At 40.1% G+C, this 19,019-nt stretch overlaps 1 protein-coding gene across 1 annotated transcript; it reads left to right on the top strand.

Annotated features, from left to right (window-relative positions):
* LOC124257789 (transcription initiation factor IIB-like) lies at positions 1 to 12,250 on the top strand. The gene is made up of 10 exons (XM_046691933.1): positions 1 to 195; positions 2,028 to 2,135; positions 2,720 to 2,801; positions 3,446 to 3,556; positions 5,560 to 5,646; positions 6,704 to 6,833; positions 7,660 to 7,769; positions 7,969 to 8,063; positions 8,475 to 8,551; positions 9,584 to 12,250. Exons 1-10 carry the CDS (start codon positions 140 to 142, stop codon positions 9,715 to 9,717), a joined length of 990 nt encoding a protein of 329 aa, XP_046547889.1. The 5' UTR covers positions 1 to 139; the 3' UTR covers positions 9,718 to 12,250.
* Positions 12,251 to 19,019: the final 6,769 nt, after the last annotated feature.

The raw sequence follows: 19,019 nt of genomic DNA, 5'->3' as shown, positions 1-19,019 counted from the left end.
TACCTATTACACATGGACGATAAAACTAATTCAAACCAAATATTTAACACATTTCTTCAACATCGCCCAAACATGCCCTTCTTGCCATCTTAGAAGGCACGTGACGGGTTTCGACTCACCCTTCGCAGTCAAACATGGAATGATAAATGGCCCGGATTCCCTTGAAAACCATCAAACCAACATGGCCGGCAAAGGGTAAGGTTTGGTGGGCATTCGAGTCAATATACTTCTATGTTTTGACCCTCTTAGACAACATTTAAGATATCTGGGGGTTTACTTGATCACATAGATTCACAGAAGTAAATTGAAATCAAGATAGCTGGCAAATTCATAGAAATAGATGGTAATTTGAACGCGCTCGACCTCCGATAGAACGGATTGTTCGGTATTCGTTCACAATCATCTTCTTTGTGCTGTCACAGCGAATATTCGAAGGTACAAGGCCCCCGAAATGTTGTGTGGAAGTCGAAACCATAGTAAACGTTCTAGTGTCAGACAGCTTACACGAATTTATGTTTACGTATTGAGGGAATGTAGCAAGTTAAAACGAGGTAAATGTCATCTAACAAGTTAAAGGGACTGTATGTCGGGCGTTACTAGGCATTGTTTGTTGACAAGAGCCGATACCTCCCGAGCCTACTCTGCTTTGCTCGCCTTATTTCACCAGAAAAGCACCAGGTCAACTGCACTAGTAGGCGTATCATATAAATGGACATTTCTCTTGATTTTCAACGAGTGCACGTATTCTGAATTAAGAACAAGCAGACGAAATAAAAGCCTTTCAGTGCACGTTAAATATTATAATGTGACAAAAAGGAATTACACTAGCTTCAAGGAACTCTGGATAATATAGGGATTATCCTGATGCAACCATGGCAAAAATATTTTGTTATCTCAATTTTACCATAATCCGCACACTAGTTGTGTTATTGGCTTCTTTATCTTGACCTGTTTTGTTTTGAAAATTAAATCAAGCTTGAACTGGAGGCATGTCATCCCACTCAGAAATAGTTTTATGCACTTTTAAAAAGCATAGAACTGTCAACACATTGTCCGTTTAAATGTTCAATATGCTAGTCACATTGTAAAAGTTGCTCACTCCAGTTTCTGTTTGCAAATATGATGGTTATGAGATTTGGTGTCATTCGTAGTATTCACACATCATATTTGGTGTATTTTATGACCATCACTAATTGCGAGATTCATTGAGGGAACAATCCTAAACACCCAAGTCTTGGAGAATAGCACGGTTTTGTTCTGATTCTCGAGGGGCAGTCGGGTAACCTAGTGGTTAAAGTGTTCGCTCGTCAGACCGAAGACCCGGGTTCAATTGCCCTCATGGATACTTTGTGTGAAGCCCATTTCTGGTGTCCCCTGATGTCATATTACTGGAATATTGCTAAAAGTGGCAAAAAACAATAGTCCAAAGCTCCAGATAAGATTTAGCTCGTATGGGTACTGTACCCACTGTATTTTTTTGGAGTGGGTATTATGAATGTTGAGTGGGTTTTTCAATTTTCATTAATTTCATAAATAATCACTTATCGTATACTGACAGTACAACACTTGTCCTATACTAACAGTACAACTTGATAGCAATTGATGTCTTTTTCATTACGCAAGCGATGTCTATAAATATATTCTGTACGCATTTGTTTTAAATTTTTTTCGTATCTAACATTTTAAATGCGTAATTGGTACGCAACAATTATTTTTCAATGCGTAATTGGAAATTTCTATGCATATTTTACCCGGATACGAAGCTTATCTGGGCCTCTGATAATCATTGACTCGCTCTTGATATATCTGCAAATTTTACATCCTTTCAGTGATAGTTTTTAAAAGTTTAATCACAGTACTTGCCAAGGAATTTCAAGTTTGCTGTATGAATATTTGATCTAACTAATAAACATGATAAAAAGAAAACTTGATATGGACAATGCAAAAATTAAATAAAATTGTTCCTTTGTATTGCATCCCTGCATCTTGTACCTTAAACTTCTTTGACATGATTGTTTTTTGTTTAGAGCTTCTGCCCAGGTGTACTGTCGTGAGCACCCTGATGCTGCCCTGATTGAAGACTACCATGCAGGAGATATGATCTGTCAGGAATGTGGCCTGGTGGTGGGAGATAGGTGAGTGTACACACCCTGTATTGTGTTTCAGTGTGATAGATGTTGGTATTGTGTTACAGATTGATAGATGTTGGTATTGTGTTACAGAGTGATAGATGTTGGTATTGTGTTACAGATTGATAGATGTTGGTATTGTGTTACAGAGTGATAGATGTTGGTATTGTGTTACAGAGTGATAGATGTTGGTATTGTGTTACAGGGTGATAGATGTTGGTATTGTGTTACAGAGTGATAGATGTTGGTATTGTGTTACAGATAGATGTTGGTGATAGATGTTGGTATTGTGTTACAGAGTGATAGATGTTGGTATTGTGTTACAGAGTGATAGATGTTGGTATTGTGTTATAGATGTTGGGTGTTTCAGATAGATGTTGGTATTGTGTTACAGAGTGATAGATGTTGGTATTGTGTTACAGAGTGATAGATGTTGGTATTGTGTTACAGAGTGATAGATGTTGGTATTGTGTTACAGGGTGATAGATGTTGGTATTGTGTTACAGAGTGATAGATGTTGGTATTGTGTTACAGAGTGATAGATGTTGGTATTGTGTTACAGAGTGATAGATGTTGGTATTGTGTTACAGAGTGATAGATGTTGGATCTGAGTGGAGAACCTTCAGCAATGACAAAAATACAAAAGATGCTTCTCGAGTTGGTGCAGCAGAAGTAAGTATTTCTCACTCTTGGGTCTTCCTGTTTGGTTTTGGCATGATTCTATAGGTTGTGACCTGGGTTGTATGGAACTTAAGACAACATGGGATTTTAGAAACATTTCTGTTTCTTTTCATCGTGACAAGCTTGACTTGGGTGGCCCAAAACACAAGAACATCCATTATTCCTCTGTAATACTCAGACATGCAACATGTGAAAGTGCTAGAATTCTCTTTGGAGAGTTCTGTCTTTGGCGTGTCTGAAACCTCAACTGTTTTTCTCATCCTAGATTTCTCCTGGTTATATTTTAGCTTTATTGCATCATACCTGTGCTTGTGAGTGTGCAGGCAGTGAGGTAGCCTAGTGGTTAAAGCGTTCGCTCATCACACTGAAAACCTGGGTTCGATTCTCCACATGGGTGGGTATAATGTCGTGATATTGCTAGAATATTGCTAAAAGAGGCATAAAAGTATAGTCTCACTCATTGTGACTGCACAAACACCCTTAACCCCAATGCCACCCCTACTCTTTAATAAATGACCAATCCAAAGATGGTTTCTTATTATAGTTAATCTGCCTTACCATGCCAGACTATGGGACACATGATAACCGTGACAGGCATCAACTATAGCCCAGTGTTTTGTTTTTGTGTGTTCCAGAACAGCCTGCTGGATGGAGGTGACCTGTCCACAATGATTGCAGCTGTGCCTGGTGGAGGGAAGGACATGGTGGACGAGTTTGGCAAACCTATGTACAGGAACAGGAGAACGGTAGGTGCCAGTGTTGGTCAAACATGAAACTGGGCTGGTCTTACACTGGGGATAGTATGTGTCAGTGTTGGTCAAACATGAAACAGGGCTGGTCTTACACTGGGGAGAGTAGGTGTCAATGTTGGTCAAACATGAAACTGGGCTGGTCTTACACTGGGGAGAGTAGGTGTCAGTGTTGGTCAAACATGAAACTGGGCTGGTCTTACACTGGGGAGAGTAGGTGTCAGTGTTGGTCAAACATGAAACTGGGCTGGTCTTACACTGGGGAGAGTAGGTGTCAGTGTTGGTCAAACATGAAACTGGGCTGGTCTTACACTGGGGAGAGTAGGTGTCTGTTGGTCAAACATGAAACTGGGCTGGTCTTACACTGGGGAGAGTAGGTGTCAGTGTTGGTCAAACATGAAACTGGGCTGGTCTTACACTGGGGAGAGTAGGTGTCAGTGTTGGTCAAACATGAAACTGGGCTGGTCTTACACTGGGGAGAGTAGGTGTCAGTGTTGGTCAAACATGAAACTGGGCTGGTCTTACACTGGGGAGAGTAGGTGTCAGTGTTGGTCAAAAATGAAACTGGGCTGGTCTTACACTGGGAGAGTAGGTGTCAGTGTTGGTCAAACATGAAACTGGGCTGGTCTTACACTGGGGAGAGTAGGTGTCAGTGTTGGTCAAACATGAAACTGGGCTGGTCTTACACTGGGAAGAGTAGGTGCCAGTGTTGGTCAAACATGAAACTGGGCTGGTCTTACACTTGGGAAGAGTAGGTGCCAGTGTTGGTCAAACATGAAACTAGGCTGGTCTTACTCTGGGGAGAGTAGGTTACACTCAATCTGTTGATGGGCTATACATTCTGTACAGCATTTGAAATAGCTACTGGCCCGCTAGCCAAATGCTTGCTGATTGTGAATGGGGCCAGTAATATATTGTTAAAGCTATCCCGACTGGCTAGCTGAAAATCTCAGTTTAAATTGTTCTTTATTTAACTCACATGAATATGATGAAGTTAATTATTAAGGTGTTAAAAGTCCTTCCAGTAATGTTTCATAATATTTATTATCTCTTATCACATGAAGATCACTGCAGGGCTACAGATAAGGGGTGTACAGGCGTAATGTACGCGCCTCAAAATCAATTAAGTACGACATAATATAAGATTTCAAGCGTATCGTGTACCCACATAAATACCTTTGTACGTCTAACATTTAATTTCTGTGCGTATCGTGCAAATGGAAATCTATTTCGGATAAATACTTGTCAAGTTTATTTTGCGAAACACGATTTGACACGTGAGGAAACCCCGACAGTAGGAATCACTTGCGTTGCCATGCAACGATATGCGTCACTATTTTTCGATTGGCTAAAAACTACACTGTTCCTATTTATATCCAGTCGGACCTGACATTTCACGCATCACACGGTCGCTCAGTTATTTCTCACGCATCTTCAAATACAAATACATGGTTGGAAATAGTGATCGATGAATCGTCCAGACAAACCACATCACCAACTCGCTGACACAAAAACATGTCAGTACTCCTTCAAAATTCTCAGTACACCTCCACTTGCAATATGATGTGTAAGTACACTCGCACCCCCAAAAGTTATCTGTAGCCCTGTCACTGTATAAAAAATGTTAATAGTGTTACGCAAAAGAGGTGCCAATAATTTACCATCTTCAATTACCAAACAACACATCAGTTCTGACTGATGTGCATTTCGATCTTGATATTTTGCAGGGCCAGTGAAATATGATGTGTGCTGGCAACGTTTTTACGTTGCCTGTGACTTCTCAAAATTAATTCCTACACTGGTTCTGGGCCATGTTCTTCATGGTTTTACTGGTGGGGTGTCTGTAGACAGAAAGTTGTTAAGAGGTGTTAACTTCCACTTACTGTGTTACAGCCATTACTGACCTCGACGTCACACAATACATTATTGTGTAGATGTTAACAAAGGTAGCTTGCTGTGTTTGTCCAAATTGAGTGTACAGTATTTTGTGTGTTGAACAGATGAACAGTTCTGACCGAGCCTTGCTAAATGCATTCCGTGAGATCAACCAGATGGCCGACAGACTCAACCTACCCAAGATGATAGCTGTAAGTGGATTACCTTTGTCGGTACTTTGAACTGTTGCTATGGATACAGAAAGGGATATCCCCGAAACTCGCTTATAATTCATTTATTTACTGTGCTAATTAGTAGTTTGTTTTCTCCGTCACATATGTTATTGAATGTACAATTCATCTTACATCCAACATGCTCACTGTAAAAAGTGTTAAACCCGTAATGTGTATTGACACTGTAAATATATAGCAGTGTAGTGTTAGCGGGTAAGATCGTCTGTATTCATTGGCCACTTTTAATCCATAATATACATAAATGTGCTAACACTAACCAGTTGTGTGTTGATTTTTAAGACATTTTTCTGTATTTTTACTCAGTTACTTCTATGTTTGTTGATAATCAATCTATATTCATTTCATGATTATCAGACCCGTGAAGATCCAGGTTAGAACTGATCTTCAGTAAGATATGCTTGTCATAAGAAGTGACTAACAGGATTGGGTGGTCAGGCTCGCTGACTTGGTTGCACATGTCATCGTATCCCAGTTGGTAGATTGATGCTCATGTTGTTGATCACTGGATTTTCTGGTCCAGACTCGATTATTTACACACCGCCGACATATAGCTGGAATATTGCTGAGTACGGCATATATCTAAACGTCCTCACTCACTGTACATTATCTCTCACAGTTGTGAGACATAAGTGACTTGACTGCGGAAGCTGGTAGGTGTGATGAGACAGTGGGAAATGAGCCTGCATGCTTAGCACAGTGTGGAGCGGGAAAACCTGCTTTGGAGTTTAGATAATTATTAATCAAATTTAGTATTAAATCAATAAACTATGAATTTCGCCTAGCACTCAGTATCATGGAATGAGAAAACAAAATATAAAAGCAAATAGCCCTAAAAGGCTTCCATAGCCATGCTAAATGTATTACCAAGGAAACTTATCAAGAAAAGTATTCATATGTAGTGATGAGTGCAGTAGGTTTCTGGGGTCTGATTCTGTTTGACTTGTTAAACAACTGACCATATTGCATTGTACAATGTTCTTCACCACTCACTGAGCTCCACTGTATTGTTCCCCAGGATCGAGGCAACACACTGTTCAAGCAGGTGCACGAGGGCAAGTCCTTGAAGGGCCGCAGTAACGATGCCATTGCATCTGCCTGTATGTACATAGCATGTCGACAGGAAGGGGTGCCCAGAACATTTAAAGGTATTTAGTGTGGATTGGTAACATTGGACACAAAATGAAATGTGTATTTATTGGACATTAATTGTTTCTACCGATAAAAACTCAATGAGATACTGATGAATACATGATTGTTGTGTTGTTGACCTGCTGACTACTCAAGCTTTGGAGTCCATGAACACACTAAAATTTGGTGACTTTTTACAAATTTTAACATATTTAGTTGAATACTGGACATAAAATGTTTGAATCTTCATAGCCTCATAAAACATACTGAGGTTCATGTTCATACAATGATCCAGCATTCTGGTTCATGTTCCTCATGTTATTAACACGCTCTGGTTAATGTTTCTGGTGTCATTCAACACGCTCTGGTTCATGTGGGATCGGGTGGTCAGGCTCACTGGCAGCCTTGGTTGACACATGTCATCGGTTCCCAGTTGTGCAGATCGATGCTCATGCTGTTGATCACTGGATTGTCTGGTCCAGACTTGATTATTTACAGACCGCTGCCATATTGCTGGAATATTGCTGAGTGCAGTGTAAAACTAAACTCACTCACTCACTCTAGTTCATGTTCCCCTGAAGCTATGTGACCATGCCAACATCTTGTTGGGAAAATATTTCTATGCTTTGCAATCCACACCATCCTGTTAAGAATAACCATTTCAACAATATCTTTTGGTTTGGATTAAGTTATGCAATCATCAAAACATTGGGTTCATCATTTCTGTTTGCATTTAGCTTAAAATGTTCATAATATTTCCTCTTTAATAACCAACACACATATTATCATCCTTCAGATTCAGTGTTAGATTGGAAACTGAAGAATAGGGTGCTTGTTTTTCAGAGATCTGTGCTGTATCCAAAATATCCAAGAAGGAAATCGGTCGGGTGTTCAAGCTGATCCTGAAGACCCTTGAGACAAACGTGGAACTCATCACCACGGGAGACTTCATGGTGAGTCAAGGGAGATAACTAGCCAAGTTGGAGATAAGATAAAACAGTATACAGCATTAGGGCAAGGACTTTGTGTCATTGCTTGGTACAGTGCCAAGTACTACCACCAGTATATACAGTATTAGTTATGTATGTTGTGTGTATTTGCTTTCAGTATAGATGTGGTTTGTTGTGTTGATTTGTGATGTGTATGTTTCAGTCTCGGTTCTGCTCCAACCTACAGCTGCCCTCCTCGGTGCAGAAGGGGGCGACGTATATTGCCCGCAAGGCTGTGGACATGGATCTGGTGCCAGGGTCAGTAACACAGGATACGGGGGTCACACTTCACCCACGTCTACTTGTGTTCTCCTCTTTCCACCTTTTAAAAATACCAGCAATAAATGAGTGTTTGAGAAGGGATCAAAACACATTTCTTTGATGAGAGAGAAAACACATGCCATATTAATGTGATCAGCGAGAAACCATACAAAAGATTTTTACCATGATCAGCATGAAACCACACAACATATTATCACCATGATGAAAGAGAAAACACCTGACCTGTTATTACCTTGACTTTACATATTCAATTCCAATGTCAGCTCCCTTGAGTTTAGTTGTAACCATATTAGCTGCTTGTGATACCAGACTGTATAATACCTGGAGATTTGGCTGGAACTTTGCCAAGTTGAGCTGTGTTATATTGATGTGTTTTTGTTGTTCCAGACGGAGCCCCATCTCAGTGGCCGCAGCAGCCATTTACATGGCATCACAGGCCTCCAGTGACAAGAAGTCTCAGAAGGGTAGGTTGATGGTCTCTGATTCTCTGGTGCTCAATATGAAAGACATTAACATGCTGGGAAAACTTGATGGTGCTTTGAAGCATTAATAGTACCTCCTGTCACCCAGACCATGGTGGAGTTGTGATGTTGCATGATTTCACTGTAACCCAGACGATGGTGGAGTTGTGATTTTGCATGATTTCACTGTAACCCAGACGATGGTGGAGTTGTGATGTTGCATGATTTCACTGTAACCCAGACGATGGTGGAGTTGTGATGTTGCATGATTTCACTGTAACCCAGACGATGGTGGAGTTGTGATGTTGCATGATTTCACTGTAACCCAGACGATGGTGGAGTTGTGATGTTGCATGATTTCACTGTAACCCAGACCATGGTGGAGTTGTGATGTTGCATGATTTCACTGTAACCCAGACCATGGTGGAGTTGTGATGTTGCATGATTTCACTGTAACCCAGACCATGGTGGAGTTGTGATGTTGCATGATTTCACTGTAACCCAGACCATGGTGGAGTTGTGATGTTGCATGATTTCACTGTAACCCACCTACAACCCAAGACCTCTTCCAATGATTTGTACAGCCTCACAGCCTGTTGTGGACCCATGAAGATCTGGGTTAGAATTGTTTTTAGCAACCCTTGTTTGCTGTAAGAGGTGACAAACAGGATCGGGTGGTCAGGCTTGCTGATTTGGTTGACATGTCACATCATATCCCAAATGCAGAAACCAATGCTCTTGATGTTGATCACTGGATTGTCTGGCCCAGTCTCCTTTATTTACAGACTGCTGTCATATAGCTTTATTATGGCTGAGTGCAAACAAACTAACACAGCTAGTTGTGACTTTTTAACTTAGAACACATTGCAACTTTCTCCGTCATTGTGATCTCAAATCTTTTTTGAAAGGCACATCTTTTTGCTACTGGGTGCTCATGAAGCAAAAGTTATCCCCCTTGATCCCTCCCATGTCTTTTTTTTTTCCACAAATTACTCGTTTAGTCCATTGAGAAAATGTGTGGTCTTTTGTTTACAGAAATTGGAGATATTGCTGGTGTGGCTGAGGTGACAATCCGCCAGTCATACAAGCTTATGTACCCTAAAGCACATCAACTGTTCCCAGAAGATTTCAAGTTTGCGACGCCAATAGAACAGCTTCCCATGCAGTAATCTACTGGTTACAGCTGCAGATATGCAGATGCACATGAATAGACGAATAGACTCAGGAACATGAAGAGACACTTCAACAGACAGAGAGATATACATATGAACAGCAAAAGTGACATGAACGGATACATGACACATGAACAGACACATAACGGGAACATTCTTATGATCAGCCACTGACACATTCCCAAATATTTGAACTTGAAGACAGAGACATTGGATACAAGGGGAGAGTAGAAACATGAGGGAGAAAGTGGCACAAAGTTCATGGCCAGGAAAGTTCATTCCTACAAATCTTTTCATGTCTTCATGCAGTTCACCTCTCTCCAGCCACAGAAACCTGTTTCTAAATGTGTCCTCCAATCTGGTCAACACGTACGAGGAGAAGCTTTGTCCTGCTGCTGTGTCATGTGCCCTCCATGAGGACTGAATGGATCATGATGTAACATGCCTCAGGTGAAGGGCGTTGCAGCTCACAGTAGTTCTGGATTAATTATCTATTATCACTTGAACATATCCAGCGTGATCAGCTACTGAAAGGTTCTTCTGTGTTAAAGTGTGTTGTGTCAGTTGTGTGATGTTAGAGTAAGGAGGCAGGGTTGTCTAAGGCACATCAAGCTGTGGGGTATGGTAGCTGAATGATTTAATGTGTCAAGCTGTTGATGGTATGGTAGCTGAATGGTCAGAGGCAGCCCATCAAGCTGGGGGTCGAGCGTAGCAACTGACTGATGGTACATCTGTATTGCTGTGGGGGTATGGGAGCCCAGTGGTCTGAGATAGGATGGAAAACAGGATCCCATTAATGAGCTGTGGGCCCCATTAGTTTAGCTATGTCTAAGGACCATTGATTCTTGATCCCATTAGTTTAAGTTGCAGGTACTGTTCAGAGATGAAAGTCTTACATTCATGTCAATTATAAGCCTTGGTCTGTCAGCACTATTTAAGCTTGAGGGCTATGACCCATATCCCTTTCCCATCATATCAACCTGGGTGCCGTTGTACAAAGGGAACTTAGTGTTAAGGTGATCGTATATACTTTAACATAGACATAAGACAGTCGTAGCTCAAAGGTTGTTTTGTACAATGGCATCCTGATCTGCCTTGATACAATACCAAAGACAGCAGCATGAGATGTTTGGTATATTTCTGGAATTCTGATAAATTGATGAGGTTATGCACCTCTCTGTAATACTGCAGGTTGAAATTATTTTTCTTTATTGAAGTTAAGATGCTTTTAGTTTTACATGTGCATAAAATATGCTAGTCAGTAGTGTAGATCTATCATTGATGTATATACTGTGCAACCTCTGTCGTCTCCATGTTGTCTGCTGTGTTTGTTTGTTGTCCTTTGTTGTATGCTGTGTTCATGTAGTCCTTTGGTGTATTTTGTGTCCTTGGTAGTCGAATGATGTAATCAATGCTAAGTTGTGTTCTACAACTTCCTACACTCTACGCATTGTACTACAGAATGCCACATCGTGTTTTATTACTTGCTTCATTGTGTTGTACTGCAACAAGCTAAGTTGTACACTTGTACAACTCTCTAGCATGGTCAAAATGTTCTGTGGCACCACACTGCATTGTGTTTTGAATGAATAAGTTCGGTTTAATGCTGTTTTAACAGAACATCAGTTTTATCATCTGTGTCCACTTGGTGTTGGAGGAAGTGAAGTGATGCTGGTGGAACACATGAACCACTCCACAAATCTGTAACAGCAGTGAATCTACAACTACATTTAGTTAAGTTTTACGCAGCTTTTAGCAATATTCCAGCAATATCACGGCAGGGGATACCAGAAATGGGCTTCACACATTGTATCCATGTAAGGAATCGAACCCAGTCTTCGGCATGACAAGCAAACTCTTTAACCACTAGGCTACCCCAACGCCCCTACAACTGCAGCAATGTCAGTCAGAACTCCAGATTGCCTTAGACAACCTGTACCCCTAAAATACCTTGTATTACAACATGCTGTATCTTGTACTCACACGTGCTACTTTGTGTTGTACTGTGCTATTCGGCCTTTTCAACATGTTTTCTGACAATGTACTGTAAGTTCAATTGTTGTACAGATACAATCTCACTTTGCATTCATATGCCATGTTGTATTAAGTGTCCTTTTGTTACAATCTCTGATTCTTGTTTCACACAAGATGTAATATCACAGCAAATGACATATTTGCTCCTGTTCATTTTCTGAGAATACTTTTAGGTTCTTGTACAACATGCCGATTCACAACTATCGTCACCTAGATATGTTTTTGTGAGTCACATAGTTGGAAAACGCCTGTCAGTGTTACAGTATTGTCACAAACAACACAACTGCATCATCAGGTACATATATACCTTCTGGCAAAACATACTGATTTTAAGTGGAATGTTAGTATGACAGTTCAGCTGATATATCGTGGAACATGTATTATTTATGTACATGAACAAACCAAACTTTGAACCTATCAGATTTTGTATAAATGTTTTTATTAATATGTTTGTTGTTGTTACTGTAAATATTTGAAATAAAGTATTTACGCTCAACAGTATTGTTACAATGCCTGAGCATGTTATGCATTTAGGTGTGATTTCAGTGATGGCCATATTCTAGCTGCTACCTTCTAAGATAGAAAGATAGATAGATAGATATGGCATGACTCAGTATAGGTCCCAAGCATTAGAGTGGAATACGATGACAAAAGATCTTATTCCCGTGGGCACAATAAGTTGACACCTTGTCATAGCTGAATAAGGTGGGAATTGGTCACCAACCCCATATTCTTGTGAGCGCCGAATAACGTAAGCGTAGGTCCCAGATATCATGTTCTTTTGGTAGTGCAATAAGTTGAGGATAATTGCAAATTTCTTTTTCTATTAAAAAAGCGTTGGTGCTAGATTTTACTTTGAGCATCGGTCGTTAATGAATAGTGTGATTGGAAATTATATGACGTGATATGACGCCACAAGGTGCCCGTCTGACAGCAATGGAACACAATCTAAGGGAAACCACCCTCACCAAAACCGTGAAATTAACTGCCCTTGACATGTAAAGTCACGGTCGGATATTTCAAAGGTTTATCGACATGCCATTTGTCAACACTCGTCCCTTTCCCTAACCTGGAATATCACGAATTGGTCACGACAATCTTTACAAGATATAACTTCAAAATTCAATGAGTGTAGGGAAAAGACATTGTGTGAAAAAACAATTCGGAGGAAATTATCCCAACTGGGATTTAAAAGACGAGCTGCAAAAAAGGAGATGGTCGTTCGAGAGGTGAATAAGCAAAAACATGTTCAGTGGTGCAGGGATAGAAAGGATTGGACTGTCAATCAAAAGTGGAATAAATTCATCTTTTCTGATGAAAGCCAGATAGTGATTGGGACGAATAACCGTGTCTACCTGTGGCGAAAGGACGGAGGAGCCCCCACGTTATTTGCAGGGAGACTATGCCTTCCAGGATGACAATGCCCCGGTATATCGAACCCGCTTGGTAACTACCTACATGTTTGATAACGATGTAATAACCACATACTGGCCAGCAAAATCCCATTATATCAACATAATGGAAAATATGTGGCTCGTGATAAAGCGAGACCTGCAACCTATTGCTGCCAGGATATCAAACCGCGATGAACTTTTCAGTGAAATACTACTATACGTCTCTGGCAAAACGTTGACATGGAGACAGTTCTTGGATTGTACCACATACTTCCGGCTAGAATTCGAGAAGTAATCACAATGAAGGGTCATCTGACAAAATATTAAGGTATGTCATTTATTTTTTGTTGAGAAAACGCCTTTTTTTAAACGCATAAAATGTAAACAAAGTTCCACCAAGTTGACAGTGACGAATACTGATGTCCCACGACTGTACACAGTTAATGGTTAGCTGTAGTGTTGATCAGACGGTATTAAAGTCCACATCTGGCTAACCAAAGACGTATATATATATATACACGTCTTTAGGCTGACAAAGTCTTACATTATGGTTTTGAATTGCTTAATGTACTGAAATTAACATGGTGCTACATTTAGAAAGGGATATCCCAGTTTTGACCAAGACCTTTTGGCTTAGCCCTCTCATTGCCCATATATATGCATGACGTTTACGCATGCAATGCCCGTTACTTGTCTTTTCGTCAGTTTTCTTCTCATCGTCTTTTGATGTAGGAGCAGACGATCGTTCTTCCGGAAGAGCAAAGTTTCCCTTTCAAGGCATGCGCATAAAAGTTGCTGTTACGATAGGCGACTTGAGAAAACAACATGGATATAATATTTTGTTCGGTATTAATTAGCCGCTTGCATGTGGTATTTTCAAGGAGAGACTTTTAAGCTTTTATATATTGATCTTCCTTTGTATCATCCTAAGTTACTTATATTTCACAAGATCTGATGTTTTATGATGCTTTGTCTGATGGAGTGCTGAATTAATTAGAATCATGGACACAATTAAGGTCACCTCCTGACCCAAGAAAGGAAGTTATTGTGTACTATTTTCTGTTCAAGAAATGTCTGATGTAAGATGTGTCCAAAGATGAAAATATTGAACATATATTTCATCCTACAATGAATTTGGTCTTAATATTCATGAATGAGGTAGAAAACCTATGGGTTGATAGTGTTGTTTTTTCCCCGTCATTGTAAGATGGATGTCTGTGAAATTCAAAACTTTCCAAAATCCGTGGTAGATATATATTACCCGTGCTATATATGCAACACTTGCTTGTGGCTCGGAGGCACTGTTCAGTGTACGTTTTTTGACAGTGGTCTTTATTGTGCGAGATTTCATACATGAAAGGCTTTTCAACGTTTGGTGTTGCAAATAGTATCTTTTCTACTGTGTTGAACAGTGACACGACACCAGTGAGTGAGTGAGTGAGTTTGGTTTTACGCCGCTTTTAGCAATATTCCAGCAATATCACGACGGGGGACACCAGAAATGGGCTTCACACATTTTGCCCATGTGGGGAATCGAACCCGTGTCTTCGGCGTGACGAGCGAACGCTTTAACCACTAGGCTACCCCACCGCCATCTGATACGACACCAAGAAACGACACCGAGAAGGATCTGTTTTCAGCTTTACTGACAAACAGGCACGTGGACTCTATGGGGCAATCTTTACCATTGGCGGAAGTGAACATCCACTTATCGGATGGCGCTTCATCCCTTTTGGAGACCACGTACCCTGACCACGTAATTCTCTTTTGATTCGTGACATACTTGGTCAACATTCTCGTAGAGCCTGAAGAGGAATGATTATTATTAGTTGTTTGTGAAATTCGTTGTCACTAGTGATGAAGTGGATTGCCACACTCGGCAACAGAAGCTAACAGAATGGTGGCTGGGTGAAGGTGTATGGAAATGTGCTGCACGTCTGCCGAAGGAATTGTATATTTATGTACCGTTGGTCGTGTAAGCATTGGATTATAGTTGCCTGTCGAGAAGATCATTGTCTGATCTAAACATATCAATATCTGAACATAAAATCGCCATACTTTTATGCACATAGGTTTTCAGGCCTGATCTATTTTATGTTAATGTCTCCACCACAGACTTCACAGGGTCATTTATTCCATTTAGATTGAAGCGTGTGAATTATCATTTGCTAAAAATATTAATTTGTGTCATTTCTTAAATAAAACTGTACATAATTGTGCATATGAACAAGGCTATTGATCAGGTGATTGAAACATAATTTGGAGTTATCTCCCTTGAACCACAGACGGTCTCGTTTGATGTTATCGAACGACAGTGAGGCCAAGCAGACTTGGTCAATATAATATGCTACATTGTCACATACCCTTTTGATGTATATATGATCCTATTTTCACTACATATTATCCACAGGCAAACTTGAATATTGACCAAGCGTTACGGTACCTTGGAACATTTTAAAGCGGCGACATTGGATTGGCGACAGTAATCTAAATCCTCATAGATCAATTTCAGTCGTAAATCCGTTCGACGCCGGCCAAAGTCCTCAGGTGGAAATAATCGGACAAATTTTATTAAGTTGTGAAACAACACACATTTAACTCTTGCTGTGTGTATATTAATTATGTTATATAACATTAATATATTTTGATCAATCGTTTGATTTTGAGATTTACATTAAAAAATAAGTATATATATAAAAAAAAGAATTGTTTAGGTTTCAGGTAACATTGACTTTTGAAGGATGCATTCGATTCAATTACATAGTTTTAATTATTTGTGGATAACACCAAATTAGTATTGATGGTATATTACATTTTACAGTAACAATTTTAACTCTTTAATTGACTTGATCCTGAAGATACTTACTAAAGATATTAGATTTGTAGAGATTTTGTGTTTTCACAATAATAATTAGAATTTTCGTTTGATATTCTTTGCTGAATATTTGGAAAATATCGTTTTTGAATGGTAGCTTGTAATAATTGTTTCTCCTTTGAGGACCAAAACATGACATCATAGATGTTTGTCAAACATGGAAGCTGCCTATTCTGGGCTACACATGATGATCTTGAGTTGTTCTGAGACGGTATGGTAGCAAAGGTGTAAATAAAGTATTATTAGCAGTTGGTGATGCTATTAAAACAATTACGGGACATACTCTTCACGGTGAATGTTGTTGAAATTATTGTAATCCACAGCAAATTAAGAAATTCAGCAGCAGTAGGACTGACAGGTGTAGGATTTTACTTTCACTGGATACCAATTTTCATTATAAACATCAGTGCATGTTCTGTGCTGGGACTATTAATCTACATGACGAGAAAAAAGGTCTTGATTATTCTGCTAAAAGATATGATTTGGTAACAAACAGGATAGAGCTGGTCACCTGATGCACAAACTGGGCTCAGCTGCACTTGTTATGTACATGCAGCAGGTAGAGTCTACCATCAGACATGCTGACTGACTGAGTTTGGTTTTACGCCGCTTTTGTGGCTCTTTTTTGAAAGCTTATCATATGTACATTCAAAATCCAGGTGTTTGCAGGCTGGGTGCGGGGATTTTTCCCGCCGTGACCCCCCATAAGGGGTCAAGGTGGGAAAAATTTGGGAAAATTAGTTTTTGCTTTTTTCACAAAATACATTCTAATAACTGCTTTCTATCACGAACTATACAAATATTTAAGGTTTATTGATTAGTTACAGGTACAGGAAGACATTTACTTTGAAAAATGCATTGCGTCTAAGGGAAAAAAGTAAACTTTATAGCTGTTTTTCTACGCTTTCTAGTGGGCAATTGTTTTAAGAAGGTATTCTTGTTTCAATAGCTCTAAAATGATCAACATTAATGTTACAGCTATACTTAAAGCATGAAATGACTTTGAGATGATTTATTGTAGTCTGGCTGCTGGGGATTTTTCATGCCCTGACCCCCCACGAGGGTGTGTGTGTGTGTTCCACCTATATCAGCCCATGGACTATGACAATTTGAGGACAGAAACTGACTGTTAATGGAATATTGGAATCAAACTTCATATGATATGTCGTAAAACATGCATCATACAAGTACATGAATGAACTATAACATTGACCTTTGTTATTTTGTATAAATGGTATTGTCATTGTAAATCTTTGAAAGGAATATTTATACCCATGATGTTTGTTATATTTTGAAGATGTTAAGCTATCTGCTTTTCGGTATTACATTCAAGCTACCAACACGATGACAGCGATATTGTCAAATGTCTAATCTGTTCAGTATCAATAAGTGATCAATAACATGATGTACGTAACTACTGTCAGCCCAATCCTGCCTCAGGTGCTAATGCTCTAGATATTCTTGTCTCCGAGAAACGCATGGTATGTATGATCTTTTCTCATTGGATAACTTCACTGTCGGCAGTAAGTCTAGATCAGCCGAGGTTTTTCAACTAACCAATACACAACAATGTGAGCATGAAGTGCTAATCGTGAGCTGTTGCTACATTGTGACTTTATACTGCTTCTGGTTCGGTGTTGCAGGTTCTCATGTTAAGTCAGGTTACCCATCACTCTCACCCTTTGACAGTCCAGTCGTGGAAGAAGCGCATCTTAAATCCATTCAAAGATCACCGTTCCTTTCATTTCTCTGTGGGACCGCCTCCGTGGTGTAGTGGTTGGAGCGTCCGCCCGGAGAGCGGAAGGTCGCGGGTTCGATCCCCGACCGCGTCATACCAAAAGACGTTAAAATATGGTACTTGTTGGTCCCTGCCTGGCGCTCGGCATTAATGGGTACAACAAGGACTGGTCGGCTCGGAGTCAGTATAATGTGTCTGAGTGGGGTATTCATGCTTCACTGCGGCATGGTATCTTAGTGGGCAAGCACTATAAAACCAGCTTCAGTCTGGGCTAGTACAAGCAGTCGCACATACACATACACACGCATGCACGTCGTCATATGAGCGAAATATTCTCAAGCACGACGTTAAACCCAATTTCACCTCACCTCATTTCTCTGTTGTAATCGCCCTCCGATTTCATGGTCTCACATGTCAGTTCACAGCCGACTGTAAGACATTCAGTGCGAGTGGCAACGTGCACGTCAGTACGAGATGGCAGTAGGACTATGCTAGTCGTAAGAGGCAACTAACGGGATCGGGTGGTCAAGCTTGCCGACTGGTTTGACACATGTCATCGGTTCCCAATTGCGCAGATCGATGTTCATGTTATTGATCCCTGGATTGTCTGGTCCAGACTCGATTATTTACAGACCGTCACCATATAGCTGGAATATTGCTGAGTGCGGCGTAAAAACTAAACTCACTCATTCCATTTAAGAGACTACTTAGATATTATTGCATATTCTAGTAGATCCTTAAACTATTTCGGAGCTTTGTCACGGTGCTTAATTGACAAGGCCCTACACTAGTGTGAATGGAAAATCAAGTTCCGTGCGAGTTTTCGGATATTAACCGGCGTTAGTATGAAGGAGAAGAGTTGTGTACATTCCCTACAGCCATATAAACATCTGCAAGCCACCATGTAAAGCATGAACTATAAGGGTAGTTAAACATCATATTGCAGCGACATCCCGGCTTTATTATGGCAGGGTACGAATTTCTCGGCCGCCCGTTATTTTGTATGATATATTTCTGATCGGCGGCCATGGTTTTGTTCCTTATTGCCGTGTTTCTGTTGTGGTAAACTATCGTTAATATGTGGTGTGGGGCTTGAATACTTCAGTACTACAGTTGAAAAACCACGAATCACCTTTACACATCCTCCTGGTCCTGACCCACGTGCAGTAGAAACCGGAATAGCCGGAATATTATTAGCTACAGCTGAAAACAATGTTTGCTCGCTAAATTATTAACAAAGAAACGATACAAAATGATG

This window comes from Haliotis rubra, unplaced genomic scaffold (genome assembly GCF_003918875.1).
Source record: "Haliotis rubra isolate DU_JTF1 unplaced genomic scaffold, ASM391887v1 Scf117, whole genome shotgun sequence".
Classification (NCBI taxonomy): Eukaryota; Metazoa; Mollusca; class Gastropoda; order Lepetellida; family Haliotidae; genus Haliotis; species Haliotis rubra.
The sequence above is the reverse complement of the archived record's forward strand: the minus strand, read 5'-3'. Positions and strand labels throughout refer to the sequence as shown.